We start from the raw sequence: 17,406 nt of genomic DNA on the forward strand, positions 1-17,406 counted from the left end.
GGTGTAGGCATTGCAAGGTAAAGGTGTAGGCATTGCAAGGCAAGGGTGTAGGCATTGCAAGGTAAAGGTGTAGGCATTGCAAGGCAAGGGTGTAGGCATTGCAAGGTAAAGGTGTAGGCATTGCAAGGTAAGGGTGTAGGCATTGCAAGGCAAAGGTGTAGGCATTGCAAGGTAAAGGTGTAGGCATTGCAAGGCAAGGGTGTAGGCATTGCAAGGTAAATGTGTAGGCATTGCAAGGCAAAGGTGTAGGCATTGCAAGGTAAAGGTGTAGGCATTGCAAGGCAAGGGTGTAGGCATTGCAAGGTAAAGGTGTAGGCATTGCAAGGCAAAAATGTTGTATAGAAGAAACCCATAGCAATTATCTAATGCAAACACCCCCTGGTGAAAAACATTAAAATTTAATATATTGTCCAAAACATACATATTAAAAATTAGTAACGAAATAGTATGTTAGCCTCACCAACTTTAGTTACTTACAGTAACTAAAGTTTTATTTACCTACAGTAACTTTAATGTATTGAGTGGTTATGATCAGCTTATGATTATGGTTATGATTCTTCTTCCTTTAACGTTGTTATCAATCTTATGACCCATGGCTAAGGAATTAAAGTTATACATATAGTTATATAGTTAAATACATATAATAAATTAAATTTTATAGTAAATATTATATAAGCGCTAAAATGCACAATAAATTTTCACTTTCGCGTTTCACTAATTTTTATTTCACTCACGCAAAATAAAGCATGTATGAAACATGATAATCTCACTAATCCAACGATGATTGTAGTAATGAGCATCATGTCTTTCAAGCATTGTAGGAGGGATTTCGATTGGCATCTTCGGTATTCCATCCTACTGATCACACTGGCTGCCAAATTTGTATTTCGAGTGACATTTTTGTTGATGTCGTATGGCAACAAAATGTCGTAATGATGAGACGGAAAAACATCGTGTTCCACATCGTAAGGCGACAAAACCAAAAAATAAGTACGTCGTACCCTAGGGGCGCACTGTATAGTCAAACCTCAACTTATTACCTCCATATGCGAGTTTTTGACGTAGAGACATACGACATAGAGGCATACGAAATAGAGACAAAGACGTAAAGACATACGACGTAGAGACATACGACGTAGAGACATACGGCGCAGAGACATACGACGTAGAGACATACGCCATAGAGACATAAAGACATGGAGACATACGCCATAAAGACATAGAGACATATGACATAGAGACATAAAGACGTAGAGACATACGCCATAGAGACATAAAGACAGAGACATATGACGTAGAGACATATGATGTAGAGACATATGAAGCATAATTTGAGCAGATATTTTACATTGGCTTCTGAAGTAGCCTCTAGCATCTGAACCGGACATGGAAAGAAGAGGCATTTCACTAATATGCTATTGGGCCATCTTTCTATCCTTGATATGAGGTTATGTGACCGTTTGATCAGCCATTTTAACTTGGTATGCTATGACATGGTGCTATACTCAGAGTTTGATGTTAATATGATTTTAGGCTGACGTTAGCTACATTATGCTTGTACTGTTATTTTGCATGTGTATCAGTGCAGTGTAATACAATGTGTAAGTCAAAATCCATTCTTCATTTTACATAACTTTAGTTGTATTAAATCTCTAGAAACATGATAGTTTCGCAAGTAAAATTAAAGAGCGGCAAAAGTGATAAATATACAAATATAAATTATGTAAATATATGAAAAATATATAATCAGTATAATATAAAAAGTATATAAATTAGGTTTATTCAAACCAAATTATATATGAACTATATTTAATGTAAAAAATAAATCGCGCCACATATTCCTATCATTCACTCTCCCTCTGAACCACACATTGCCTAGCTTAACTCTTTGTGTTCTCGGGTTGCTGAGATGAACTAGCAATCAATCTTACTAATTTCAATTTAATTAATCTTTTTTCATAGATTATAAATTTTTAGTCTGGTGCTACTTTATGCACTTGTTTTAATGCTGTGTGTGATTACCTAAAGTATTTATCTTTTTTTTACCTAGGATTAAATCAACTGCGATGTAGGCTATTTATGTTGGAATATTTGCTCCAACATTTCGGTTTCAACTCGCAAATCATATCGGAATGGTTGAACTACTTCTTGTCTATGTATTGTCTGTGTCTATTCTTGTTGCTCCAAAGCAAGCTGTGACCATATCAACTAGCGGATCATTTACAGAGCCACTGATTGGAATAATCCTACAAGACTATAAATTCTCATTTCTTCATCTATTAATTAATTGTGATTATGAATTTAAATGGCCCACAAACTCTGTGAGGTACTTCACAAAGTTAAACCATGTCACAAAGTTATCTCACAACTTTGTGAGGTGGTTTTGTCGATGAGCTCACTAACTCCCCTTATAGAACCATCCTCTACATGTAGGTAATACCTTTGTACTGTCTATGCAGGCCAGATGGTCCTTTGTGGAAGACTACATGCCTTAAACGGATGAAAGACGGCTATGCTCTCACTTCTTGTAACAAGCTATATCGTTTAATGACCCAAAGCGCCAGCCAGAATCTGACTCCCAGCAGGTACGCGCTGCAGCCCAGCTTTCCCTCTTGAATACTACATTGGCTAGTGACTAGATGTCTACTACCATAAAGCTATGGTTACACGACGATCAAAGAGATGCCTTCAAAGTGCTGAAGCGACTGAAGTTTGTAACAAGTAGCCACATGAGTCTGAACTCAGCCGATGTCATTCCAGTTATTTCTTGTTCTACTCTCATCCGATGCCATTTATATCATGTGTTTTTTACCTAGATTGTAAGCGTGCAAATCGTAACTGGCGTTATACTAATTTACTCGAGTTGTGACAGCGAGAAAATATCGGTTACAAGCATTTACTCTCATGTTGTTCAGCTTGCTTTTTCAAGCAAAGCTTTCGATGTCAATACTTTGACATCGAAAGTGACATGAGTGGGTAAAAGTGAGTGGCCACCCTTTACATCACATTCTGCGTGACTGATTTGAGAGTGGATAAAAGTGAGTGGCCACCCTTTACATCACAATCTGCGTGACTGATTTGAGAGTGGGTAAAAGTGAGTGCCCACCCTTTGCATCACATTCAGTGTGACTGATTTGAGAGTCGGTAAAAGTGAGTGGCCACCCTTTACATCACAATCTGCGTGACTGATTTGAGAGTGGGTAAAAGTGAGTGCCCACCCTTTACATCACAGTCTGTGTGACTGATTTGAGAGTGGATAAAAGTGAGTGGCCACCCTTTACATCACATTCTGCGTGACTGATTTGAGAGTGGGTAAAAGTGAGTGCCCACCCTTTACATCACATCCAGTGTGACTGATTTGAGAGTGGGTAAAAGTGAGTGGCCACCCTTTACATCACAGTCTGTGTGACTGATTTGAGAGTGGGTAAAAGTGAGTGGCCACCCTTTACATCACATTCTGCGTGACTGATTTGAGAGTGGATAAAAGTGAGTGGCCACCCTTTACATCACATTCTGCGTGACTGATTAGAGAGTGGGTAAAAGTGAGTGCCCACCCTTTACATCACATCCAGTGTGACTGATTTGAGAGTGGGTAAAAGTGAGTGGCCACCCTTTACATCACAGTCTGTGTGACTGATTTGAGAGTGGGTAAAAGTGAGTGGCCACCCTTTACATCACATTCTGCGTGACTGATTTGAGAGTGGGTAAAAGTGAGTGGCCACCCTTTACATCACATTCTGTATGACTGATTTGAGAGTGGGTAAAAGTGAGTGGCCACCCTTTGCGTCACAGTCTGTGTGACTGATTTGAGAGTGGGTGAAAGTGAGTGGCCACCCTTTACATCACATTCTGTGTGACTGATTTGAGAGTGGGTAAAAGTGAGTGGCCACCCTTTACATCACATTCAGTGCGACTGATTTGAGAGTCGGTAAAAGTGAGTGGCCACCCTTTACATCACATTCTGTGTGACTGATTTGAGAGTGGGTAAAAGTGAGTGGCCACCCTTTACATCACAGTCTGTGTGACTGATTTGAGAGTGGGTAAAAGTGAGTGGCCACCCTTTACATCACATTCTGTATGACTGATTTGAGAGTCGGTAAAAGTGAGTGGCCACCCTTTGCATCACAGTCTGTGTGACTAATTTGAGAGTGGGTAAAAGTGAGTGGCCACCCTTTACATCACATTCAGTGCGACTGATTTGAGAGTCGGTAAAAGTGAGTGGCCACCCTTTACATCACAGTCTGTGTGACTGATTTGAGAGTGGGTAAAAGTGAGTGGCCACCCTTTACATCACAGTCTGTGTGACTGATTTGAGAGTGGGTAAAAGTGAGTGGCCACCCTTTACATCACATTCTGTATGACTGATTTGAGAGTGGGTAAAAGTGAGTGGCCACCCTTTGCATCACAGTCTGTGTGACTAATTTGAGAGTGGGTAAAAGTGAGTGGCCACCCTTTACATCACATTCTGTATGACTGATTTGAGAGTCGGTAAAAGTGGGTAAAAGTGAATGTTTTGTAATTCAAGGTTAACTGATCGCATTTTATGTATCACAGGTTTGTATCGCAACATAATCATTAGACTGCGTTTCCACCAAAAATTTTGATGTTAAAAGGACAAAAACCAGTTTTTGAGAGCAAAAACATTCACGGCGCAAGCTGTGACATAAGGAGTTTATTTGGTCGTCAAAATTCGGACATCGGAATTATGGTGTCAACAACAACGATTCGCTAATGAAGGACCAAAGCGCATCTGTCGAACGCCATGCTCATATATTTGCTCATCTAGTCAACATGCCACATCATTATGGTTACCCAGGGTGTCAGATAATTATAATCTGTAATGTTATCTGCTGCTGTTAATGCTATAAAAATTATGCTGTTAGTTAACCTTTACCTCGGTATTGGTATGTGTTTCCTTTCAATTATATGTTATCATGCACCACCCACTCTCAGTTATATTTTATCATGCACCACCCACTCTCAGTTATATGTTATCATGCACCACCCACTCTCAGTTATATGTTATCATGCACCACCCACTCTCAATTATATGTTATCATGCACCACCCACTCTCAATTATATGTTATCATGCACCACCCACTCTCAATTATATGTTATCATGCACCACCCACTCTCAATTATATGTTATCATGCACCACCCACTCTCAATTATATGTTATCATGCACCACCCACTCTCAATTATATGTTATCATGCACCACCCACTCTCAATTATATGTTATCATGCACCACTGCGACTTAAGTTTCAAGTTTACCGCAGATACTGGTCTTTGGTTAAATGTTTTTATCTTATATTTTTCTACATAAACTTTTGGGCTAAATCCGTTATGATTATCAATGGAGCGACCGAAGTAACATCGCAGCCAAACCGCATAGACGTAAGAGAACAACTCCCTTTCAGTGCAGCTGATGCATCAGATGCAGTGCATATTGTGACAAGCTGTTGTTTTGCTTGCTTCGCTCGACCAGGACAACTCCGCAATAACAACAGTTTGTCAAGACAAGCTAACCCACACCGAAAACTAGCTACTAAATAAAATAAGCATGCCGCCATCTTTGAAAAGAATATGTTCGAATATACGGCGAAACCAACCGCTTCCTAAAAAGTCGTGTATAGTCAACGTTATCTAGTCATTAATATAATTTGTAAAAAAAGTTTACTGATCACATTCGATTAGTTAATTTTAGTACAAAACAAATAGTTTCTTGAGTTGACCAAAATAGTGAATGCAAACAACGTCAATTTTGTTGAAATCAATTAACCCACCAATTCTGGCAAAGGATTAATAGAGCCATTTTTGCACCTGGTGTGAGGTTTGTGGACTCATCTGTTTTCACTTAGTAGGGTTGAGCATTAAATTTTTTGAACTTATCAGACAAGATTTCAGCCCAAATGGCAATGGGGCTATGATGTCTTCAATATGTTCCGCAAATCATGTTTTGCATTGTCTTCAACAATATTATTTTATTATACTAGAAATTCCCCTGTCATACAGCCCACAACCAAAGTGATAATGGAAAAAGAAAGGTACTGCCGGTTGAAAAATGCAATATTAGCAGTCAAATGGCACTGCAGTGCAATAGGAGAACTGCAATGGTAGCTGCAACGGTAGCTGTAATGTACTGGGTGTTATTATGTACAACAAACAGCGATAATGAAAGAAAAAGATTATATGTTTATATCTCTTCCTGCAATAGGACAAATGCAATATTAGAAGTTAAATGGCAAACTGCTGTGTAATATACATACATACATATATATATATATATATATACACTATATATCTATATATACACTATATATATGTATAGTCTATATATATGTATATATATACCCTACAGAATGAAAATATTCGTTGGTTATAAAAATTCGCGATTTCGCGACTTGTCAATTCCGCGAATTATTAAATTCCGTGAATAATTAGTTCTATTTTTAATCACAAGGGAGAATAACTACTGCATCAAATTAAAAACTAGCTGCTATGCTAGTTTTTAATATAAATACCAAACGTAGTTGAGTTCCACAACGTTTTTAAAATCATTGCCTGGGCTTTGAGCTAACGCCATTGCCAATGCATCACATTTCTTTACAAAATTATTCAAGGTTGTCACAAGATTTGCAGAATGGCGTCGTCGCAAAATAGCCGCTAGGCAGAAGTACTAAACGTAGCTAAGTTCTAAAACTTCTTTAAAATCATCGCCGGCTTCGAGTTTTATTGTATCAAACTTTACAAAATTATTCAAGGTTTTCACAAGTTATTCGGCATGGCTTGGCCTTGGCCATCGCAAAAATCTCTCCTAGTCTTTTGACATCGAAATCAACTCTATCAATCTCTAATACCGTCGTGGAGGACGATTCTGATCTGGAGATTATGGTATGTATTTGATTTGCAGTGCAGCTACGTTTTTCCATAATTAACTGCATTAGTTAATTCTTTTGTTTAAAAACTGATTGCTTTCATTAAATACTTCAGCTATTGTTTTTGTTCTTCCTCAACACTTATTAATATTTTTTCTATTTTGTGTTTACTGCAGATTGAGAATGAAACAACCTACTCCGATTACGAAAACTAGAGACAAGTAGTAATATTCATCAAGGCAGGAATATTGGCAGAGATGCAACCAGTCAACCTAGAACCCTTCATCGACAACAACTCCTTGATATCGCTGCAGCAAACATGATTAAATTATATATTTATTTCATGTATAGATATATTATTTTTTATTACTAACTTGAGTGTACAAATAAAATATTTTAAATACAAATAAACTTTTACCGACGATGAATGGAGTAAATATAAACAGTTTAGTCTATATGGCGGTTGTCTAGAGCAATAAAATTAAACTAATACTCTTGATAAGTGAATACAAGCGTGTAATGGTGCTCTCTGACTAATTATTTTGGTAATAGCAGCTCTATATCGCTGTCACTGTCTTGGGTAGATGTTAAAGGCAATTCTCTCGCTACTACATGGCTGGTAAGGAATTTATCATCAGAACTCTTCTCGTGGCTTACTATTGCAAAGTTCTGCCGGTTGGCCAAAGATTTGTGCTCGTAAAGGCGTTTTTGTTCCTTTTTTTAAAACGGATATATTCTCCTCGTAAGTAGCCGCGGTCACTTCTACCTCAGTTTCCAGACCCCCCTGAATGATTGGTGATCTTCTAAGAATGACATATACCACCCTTGCAGTCATTGTGCTTGCGTGTCTGATGAAAAATCTCTCTCACACTAAATCAAATAATGAAGCGGTAGGGATGGAAAAAATAAATATTGCGTTTTACCGAAGAACCAAAGTAAAATTCAACTAATTTAGTAAATTGTTTTGAAAAAACTCGCCACTTACCACAAATTGTTGGTTCGTCATAGGCCTCCAAATCTACATGAATATTCGTGAAAACCTCTGAACGCAGCAAAAAATTTATAGCTTAGCACGATCGACCCGTAGTTGTAAACTAAATAGAAAACGAAACACGCAATGCGCGCATGCGTAGGGTTAACTCTATTGCTAGAAGTAATAGAATTAACTTTTCATAGAGAGTGACAGTTTTCAGCCGCGAATTAATTAATCCGCGGATATGCATGAAATGGCAATTTTTGCCTAATTTAACTACACGAATAAATTCATCCTGTAGGGTATACTACTCGTGGTACTACAGCTGCGGTCAATATTGCGGTATTGCCAAGCCGTTTTTAATACAGGCGGTTCCCAAACTATGAACGAGTTACGTTCCGAACGATTGTTCGTAAGGTGAACTTGTTCGTAAGTTGCTTCAGTGCTATATTTTGTATTATAATTTGTTTAAGGCCTATATAAGTGTATTGAAGGTTTATATAAGTATGTTTAAGGCTTGTATAAGTAACCTGTATTGGTTTGTACTGAAAAAAATTTAATAAAATGGAGATAATACTTTGGTGGACGCCAGGCCATGACACTGCATTTCTTATAATTGTCTTGTCCTTTTTATTATATTGTTGTTTTAATCGTTATGCTATCACTTATCATTGTTGTCTTATTTTTTGTATGTGTTGTCCGTTTATTATATCGTTGTTTCACTTGTTATGCTATTGTTATATCTGATATAACGTCATAACACTATCACTTATCGTCACTTATATTGTTGTCACACCAACCCTGTCACGGTCCTATTTATTCACCTTGTTATTCACCTTCGAACACCTTGTTAGCCGGTGTTCTTACCGTTTGCCGTTAGCCGGAATGGTTGATATTGTTCTATATAACTGAGTGCGCTCATTTAGTTGAGCAGAGCAGATAGCCGTACGCTCCTCGGCCAGTGAAATTTCATTCGCTAATTAAAAGCTGAATGAAACTACACGCACTCTCTTCTCTTTATTTATTAGTAGAGATCGTGCCAAGTAAAGGCCGTCAAACCCCTTCAGAATACGTATGTAAAGTTCAAACAAAGTTCAAACAAATAACTCGAAAGTTATTCGAGTTACGAACAACATACATATGTTCGTTTGTATCGTTGTTCGTAACTCGAATGTTCGTAAGTAGGGAACCGTCTGTATCTGCAAAATTAAGTAATAGGCCTACATTTTCTTATAGATATACATCTATTTCTATGACAACCAGCTAAAATCTGTTTAGAGTTTTAAATTCAGCATAATTCTTTAGATATACAGAAATCTAGATAAATATCACTACTTGATATTGGTCGCTATGACCAATGATATACAGCCCCCAGCTATATAGATATATATATATCTATATATATAGATATATATCTATATATATCTGTCGGTATATCTATATAGATATATATATATCTATATATATCTATATAGATATATATATCTATATAGATATATATATATCTATATAGATATACAATAAAGTATAGGCTAAAAGTCAGCATAAAGTGCTGATACTAATGTAGAGCTTACTATAAATTTAGTAAGAAATTTATTAAAATTCGACTAAGCATAAAAATTACTAAAAGTTTCATATTACACAAAAGGTGTGTAACACTCATCAGATAAAATGCTTAGTGAGGACTATACACAAAATTCTGCATTAGCTGGTAAACTGAAATAAAAGCTCAGGTATTAAAAGCTAGATGGATAGGGTCTGTTATGTAATGCTACTTCGTAAAAGATGTTTCCTAGAATGTCTACACGTAGATATTAGTTCACTACGTTTGTTTAGAGTTGCCTTCTCAGGTCTGTAAATGATGAAATATTTTTCCAAAGTACATAATTTGCAATTTCCGCTGTTTTTAGAGTATGGCTTGGCGTTTGATAAAATCTTCCAGGCTATGTGGTAGTCAGTGCTGCTTTCTTTGAGGTCCCATATGTAGCTGCTTAGCTCGGTAGAGTAGCGTTTAGAAATGTCCAATATATATCTAAATAGATATATATATATCTATATAGATATATATATTATCTATGTAGATATATATATATATATATCTATATAGATATATATATTATCTATATAGATATATATATCTATATAGATATATAACCGGGGATGAGGAAACAATTTTTATATTATTCTTAAAAATTGTTTCCTCATCCCCGGTTAATCCGTATGCGTGGTAATTTCTGCTCTAACTCGGGTTTCCTACCAAAGACCTGGGAGTTTGAGCACTCGCCTCAAGATCTTAGCTGTTCCCAATAGCGCACTTTTCTGCAACTCACCTAAGTTGATTGCTGTCGGTATTTGGGCAAGCCACATTTTATGCGCCGGTGTTATTGCGCCCAGTGTCCCAATGACTACTGGAATTACAGTTGTTCCTACATCCCAGCATTTTTCAATCTCTTCTCCAAGAGGAAGATATTTCTCTACCTTTTCTTTGCTGGCTATATTGTAGTCATTGGGTACTGCTATATCTATTATAGTAGCCCTCTTGTTCTCCTTGTCCACCACCACTATATCTGATTGGTTTGCTAGGACATGCTTGTCAGTCCGGATGTAGAAGTCCCAGAGGATCTTGGCGCGGTCATTTTCATTGACCTTACCAGGAGCTTCCCACTAGTGTTGTGGTTTATTATATATATATATCATTATATATATATATATATAATAATAAACCACAACACAAGTGGGAAGCTATATATATATATGTATATATATATATCCATATAGCTGGGGCTGTATATCATTGGTCATAGCAACCAATATCAGGAAGTTGCGATATTTATCTAGATTTCTGTATATTTAAAGAATTATGCTGAATTTAAAAATCTAAACAGATTTTAGCTGGTTGTCATAGAAATAGATGTATATCTATAAGAAAATGTAGGCCTATTACTTAATTTTGCAGATATTAAAAACGGCTTGGCAGTACCCGCAATATTGAGCACAGCCGTAGTACCATCAACAAAATCTTTAGAAAATAATAACAGTAACATATTGCACACCATCGGTCACTATATACTTCGATCTTGTAAATTCGAATGATTATTCTTATAACTAAATCTTATAAAATCGAATAATTATTATTACAATTGAATATTGTAATACTTTTATAGGTAATATTGTAAGAATCGTTAAAAAAATATCATTGTCATTTCCTTTACTTTCACTGCTTTGGACATCAGTTGAAATACCAAAGTACTCGTTATAAGTGTCCAAAATGTCAGAGTCCTGTCGAGTCGGCAAAAAAGAAACGGTAACTTTTCAGTACTTTTACGTTAATTACAGAAACCTTCAGCAATTAGACAATGCTATAGAAAGGTGAAATCTGCACATTTTTTCGTGAAATGCACACGACTTGATAGTTCTACTATTTGGCGCACGGCCTTATTGGCGTTTCGTTGGCCGGTCTTAATTTTGATTAGAAAAGCTTGGCAATTTTTTATCGTGATTTTTGGCCAAATTAATCTGTCTATTTATGTATAATCCGATCAGATGGGTTAGTTTTAGGATGTTGCAGTAACCTTTCAAAAACTTGGTAACATATTTAAATAGGTTTATATGTGTTTTGTATCATTATTATACTTGAATGGCTCTACAGAAAAATGGTTAAATTTGTTGAAGAAATTTCGGTACAAGGGTTTGGTGACTACCGTTAACGGATAATTTTTCGGGAGTTGTGTGCACATATGCATTTATCATAAATCTCCCAACCAATCGCTTCGCTCGTGTTTAGTCGTGGAATAATTTTTACAAGCCAAACAATTTTTATTGCAGCATAAAGGTTTTATTAAATAACATCCATCCAAGTCGTGGCCACTCACATAGTTTCAGCTCATATAATAGGACAAATTAACCTACTGCAGCAAACTCAACCAAAACATTATGGTTTGTGCTGCACACATTTGTGTCTCTTTCCTATTTATGGCAGTTTCCAGACCGACACAACTGCTTCGCTAGTGAGCCACATAAACATACTGTAACAATAAAAGAAATGTAATAAATGTCATTCATATATATGTCGTTCTAACACGTGTCTACAAAAAGCTTTCAATTTAAGAGTTAGATAGATTGCGAGCGTAATTTCGAAAATTAATAAATCCTTAACATAGGCATAAGTACGCCAAGCCATCAATTCGAAGCTTTGTTTCTGAGAGTTGAGGATGAGCATTGATTAATCGATTTTCCTCACTTTCTACAAGTGAGAACTGAACATAAATTCTAATCATAAATCTAATTTACTAGCTAAAACTGCCAAAGAAAAGTTTAATCAAATGTTATAGCTAGATGAAACGATAAAAAGTTGTGAAGCGATTAAAAAGTTATGAAACGATGATTCGTGATAGCAAAAAGTTATAATTTTACTTATTAGTAAATATATTCATGAGTACTAAAATTATTACCGCTAGTTTAGAATATATATATATATATATACAGTCAAACATGGATAACTCGTCCACGGATAGCTCGAACACATGGTTAATTCGAACATTTCCTTTGGTCCGTTCCCACGTAAGATAAATTGCTATAGATAACTCGAACTCAACACTGTTAATTCGAACTGTTTTTTTGCCCAACGGCTACCGAAACGGTTGTTATCGCCCTAGAAAATCACTTTATTCAAAGCCATAGAGGTGAACTTCATCTTTTCGTAATTCATAAGCGTCGTTATTACCACCATCGGCAAAATATTTTTGTCAACGACTTTTCTAAAAGTTTGGTGAAATTTGATTTATACTGCGATACGATGAATAGCACGGGCTAGCCGGGTCACGCGTGCAAGGATTTTCGCCACGCACATACAAAACAAAAATCGCATGTTGTTTTTGTTTTGTATGTGCGTGGCGAAAATCCTTGAGTGCGTGGCGTAACCCAGCTAGCCCGTGATGAATAGTTTTCCGACGTTGATTCCGTGTTGAATTAACGTCGGAATGTTGAATGTTTAAATCGTCTTAAAAATTCTTGTAATTAAACGTATACATTGTCTGAGCTACAAGAAAACTATTCATCGTTTGACCTAAACACAGAATACGTGTGTACATTCAATAAGTATCTATTAAAAAAGCGTGAGTGATATAGAATGTACCGTAAAACCTCGTAAAACTTCTAATTGAACTGCCTCGGAGTGTTGCTTTTAACGAATCCCAGGTAAAGTAAGGTAATCTGCATAAACTTCAAGAAAAAACGGCAAAATTGATCGTGGGTAAAACCCCAAAAGAAACAAATGTCTTTTCTTTTGAGCATTTCAACAACGATCAAGTTTTGCCAATGTCAATCTGAAAAACGTCCTGGCAATAACATCACCTCAAACAACAAACCAATCTCAAGTGATAGAAAAATCTCTATACTTTTTCATGAAAACGTTTTAAACTTTACATTAGAAGCATTTAATTTGAAACAAGCTATTTGTGCTTTTGATTTATATTATAGTTTGTATATGTACATGTATCTACTAATAAATAAGTAAATATATGGACTTGTGACAGTGCTCTGATAACTTGAACGCTCTGATAATTCGAACACTTTTGCTCGGTCCCTTGAAGTTCGAGTTATCCATGTTTGACTGTATATAACTAGCACACCAGTGTCTCTACTAACAAATCCAATAATACCATTTGTAAGGTAGGACCTGTATTCAGCATGAAATTCAGCATTGAATTTCAAGATTTGAGTGAGGTTTACCAGTTAGTCAAAGTCTAGCGAATACCAATACGCTATAAAACCTTTTGGACGCAATAACTCTGCCAATATAACTCTAACTTGTCAAAGATCTCTTAATAAATATGCATTGAGAAACCGAGAAATATATCTACCGATAGATATCCATTGCTTGCAATTAACCTGCAACGATATAGCCTGTGTAATGCTTTGCAGTTTGTTGGAGCTTTCAAGTTTTATTTTATTCTGATTTTGAAGACATTTTTATTCAATATCTCTATTTAACAATGTTGGATAAAAGCTTATTGCACTCATTGTTATGTTTGCCACAGTTTGCAGCCAAAACTTGCTTTTTGTGTGCAATTGAAAAGGAGTTATGAGTGTTGATCCATTATAAGAAGTGTTAAGGTAACCGTAAATATGCTATAAAATAATATGCTATAAATCTGCAAATTTTCAAGTTATATAATGATAATCGATCAAATGCTACAAATATATATATCCATGAACAAGTGACATAAATGAACCATACTTATATTACATGCAGAAACAAAAATTAACATTTTTAAAGCAAAAATATCTGGATCGTTTGCTCGCATAGATGCATTCTGATTGTTGCTTTTGATAGAACGAACATCTGGTTGTCCAATACCTTCCACGATGTTTTGTGATCTCATCTCTTCTTCTGCACTGCTGGACTAGTCGATATTAGTGTCCAAACAATTTTTTGGCTGAGCCATACTTTCACACGTTGTATTTAGCACAAATGCAATGCGTAGAAGTTTTTCTCGCTAAACGCAATCTTTAACCTAAAAGTAGTCGTTCATCTACCATCGTAAATGTAAACCATTTTTATATACATGTACTTCGAAGTACCAAAACCACGTTAAACAAGGAACTATTATTAGCCTGAGACAGTTATTAATTATTTCTATGGTGTTGCTTTCAAAGTTTTAACCAAAAAAAACGAAAAGTTTCAGAGTTTGACAATGAGAAAATTGTTATTGATGCAAATGATTCATTATTAATACGACTTTGTGGACACTGTTCTACTGATCACTTGCTAGTATGGGTTCGTAAAGATCAAAGATTGTCAAAGTGCAGGTCAAATGGAAGTGGTGTACAATTAAAGAGTGACACTATTTGTCAACTCTTCCCTCACAGTGGCGTGCAAATAGAGGTGGCGTTCAAATAGAGGTGGCTTTCAAATTGAGGTGGCCTTCAAATTGAGGTGGCCTTTAAATTGAGGTGGCCTTCAAATTGAGGTTTTAAGGTACATGTAGCAAAGGAATTCAATATACTTTACAGTGGTTTCAGTTAGTCTTCGTCATGTTGGTGCGTATTCTCTTTAGCAAATGTTTAACAAGTCCCTTTAACTTAAAGACTTAATGTTGGTGTTACTAAATTCTTTACCAAGTCCTAACTGATTTGTTTCAGTCACCTAAAATAGATAGTATATTTCAAAATTCATTGTCAAATTGTGTCTACTTAGTTTTGGTCATGGTGTAAGCTTAATTTCCCTGGGAGAACCTTCATGTTCTTTAGCAGGCCACTTCAACACCAGCTAAAGAGGCGGCGTTATTGTGTCTGTCTTTGTGTATTTTATAGTTATTTATACAATTACTTATTCAGATGTGATTTAGATGTTTACACAACGTGACTAGACCATTGCCCAAAGCTTCATATAAGTTCATAAGGTTCATGGTATGTCTGTTGTAATTTTATATGTAACTTTAGTGACAGTGATACAAGCCAATTTCTTCCCGAGGCCCCAGAGCATGCAACCAGGTGAGTTGATATCAATGAGCCAGATATATAACTACATGCGTTATACATGTTTAGATTATAACATGTTATACATACTGGATTGTAGCTGCATGTTTTGGAACTTTTCGCTAAAGCGTGACAGTGGCAAAGACTGAATTTTGTGCAAAATGTTTGAAAGATGACCAACTAAATTTTAATCTGTACTTTTCATACAGGATCATTTATCATTGTTCAGTGCGTCGACTGCAGGGTTGGCATAATATTTCCCATGGCGGTTATTACTCCCGGTTTATACTAGTTTTTCTGCCCGGGAAAAACTCATTTTTGTCCAAAGGTTGGAAAAACTAAAAAACCTCTTTTTTGACAAGTTGACTAATGCTTAAGCAAAGAATAACAATACACTTATACCATTAGCTGTCATAGAGCTTCTTTATGGCCCTTTAACAGTACACAGGCTAAGAAAACGCATAACCTTTATAATTGGTTCATTTACTAATATATTGAAGGAAAAGACCAGATCACAAGATAATATTCGTTTATTTACATATATATTAAATATTAATATTGAATAAAAAGCAAAATTGATACGCGTGAAACATGACAGTAAGCACAATACAACAATTAGAAAATAATTGAAAAACGAAGACGCATGAAGATAATGCCCAGTAGTCGAAACCGGTGAACTGAACAAACAGATTAGAGTATTGAGAATTGATTGTCCAAAAAAAGTTAATCTTCGTATTCGGCCGAGTCATATCCTAAAGAAATTGTTTTTAGGTTTGGTAGCAAGCTACCAGTTTGGACGCTTTCTCCACCCCAAGTCTGTTGCGCAGCTTGGTCTGCACTAAGGAAAATGTGCTAAAACTGTAAAAGGCTCATCGTTATTTAACATTGGCCTGTATCTTGGGAGTTGATTTTTTCTAATTTTTCTCATTTTTAAACACTTTTATTTCCATTGCTATTGATTGATATAAATGTGGAGCTACACAACTAATTGTTTTAGTCCCATTTTCAATTCTTATCAAATTTATCATTGTTTAGCCAAATATTTGGATAAAAAATTCTGGCGTTATAATATTTCCTCGTATTTCCCATTTTTCCCAGTTGTTACCAGTTTTTCCCACTGCCTTGGGAAAAATAATTTTCACCCAACTTTATCCTAGTTCAACCGAGGGAAATAAATCAACATTTGATCATGACAAATCTACATATAAATCTCAGTTTCTGTGTGTACTTCAGTTTGTTCAGCTATAGCTATTAAAATTTAAGAATGGAATATCCACTTCACAATGGATTTGATCTCAGAACCTCCCATGCGCCGGGCAATATCTTACCAATTAAGCCACCCGAGATCGATGGATTCATTGGGTGATATATGTCGCTATGTGGGTGAAAATACGTGTGTCGCTCTGCGTATGATGCAACGTGACTAAAGCTTGCTCTCACAGCTCATATTAGTAAGTTTAACAATAGGTTAGTAACTTAGTAGCGCACTCAAATTAGTCTTTGGCAATTTGCCAGACTAATGGCAAGCAACAACACCTGTCACTGTTTATAAGATGATTTTTAATACCCGTGCAACGTCAGACATTCCGCTAGTCACAACCTAAAATTGTGAAAAGTGTCAGAAATTTCCTTTGCATGTCTCCTTTAGAGAGATAATCTCATCCAGAGTTACAATTTTCTTTCAAAATTGACCTTTATGGTGACCTATGAAATATGATGCTGTGAAATGGCTTTTGAATAGTAGTGATCATAGTAATACAGTGAAAAGTGTCTGGTGCGCTAAACAAAAATTTTACATTGGTAAAGGGGTGACAGCTTTTTATGAGGCATAATGTAATATTACATTACGCTAGTACACTGGCAGTGCTGTGTGTGATCATCAGGTGTGCCATGAGTGATCGTCAGGTGTGCCATGAGTGATCGTCAGGTGTGCTGTGTGTGATCGTCAGGTGTGCCGTGTGAGTTCGTCAGGTGTGCCGTGAGAGATCGTCAAGTGTGCCATGAGAGACTGTCAGGTGTGCTGTGAGTGATCGTCAGGTGTGCTGTGATAGATCGTCAGGTCTGCTGTGAGAGA

At 36.2% G+C, this 17,406-nt stretch overlaps 1 protein-coding gene across 2 annotated transcripts in view; it reads left to right on the forward strand.

Annotated features, from left to right (window-relative positions):
- Positions 1-17,406, forward strand: part of LOC137391361 (uncharacterized) — a 73,147-nt gene that overhangs the window by 10,089 nt on the left and 45,652 nt on the right. For both annotated transcript variants that reach the window (XM_068077813.1, XM_068077814.1), the window contains exons 3-4: positions 2,460-2,585; positions 15,297-15,347. In XM_068077813.1, the coding sequence (XP_067933914.1) occupies positions 2,460-2,585; positions 15,297-15,347 (177 nt within the window). The remainder of the gene's footprint in view (positions 1-2,459; positions 2,586-15,296; positions 15,348-17,406) is intronic.

This window comes from Watersipora subatra, chromosome 3, assembly GCF_963576615.1.
Source record: "Watersipora subatra chromosome 3, tzWatSuba1.1, whole genome shotgun sequence".
Taxonomy (NCBI): Eukaryota; Metazoa; Bryozoa; class Gymnolaemata; order Cheilostomatida; family Watersiporidae; genus Watersipora; species Watersipora subatra.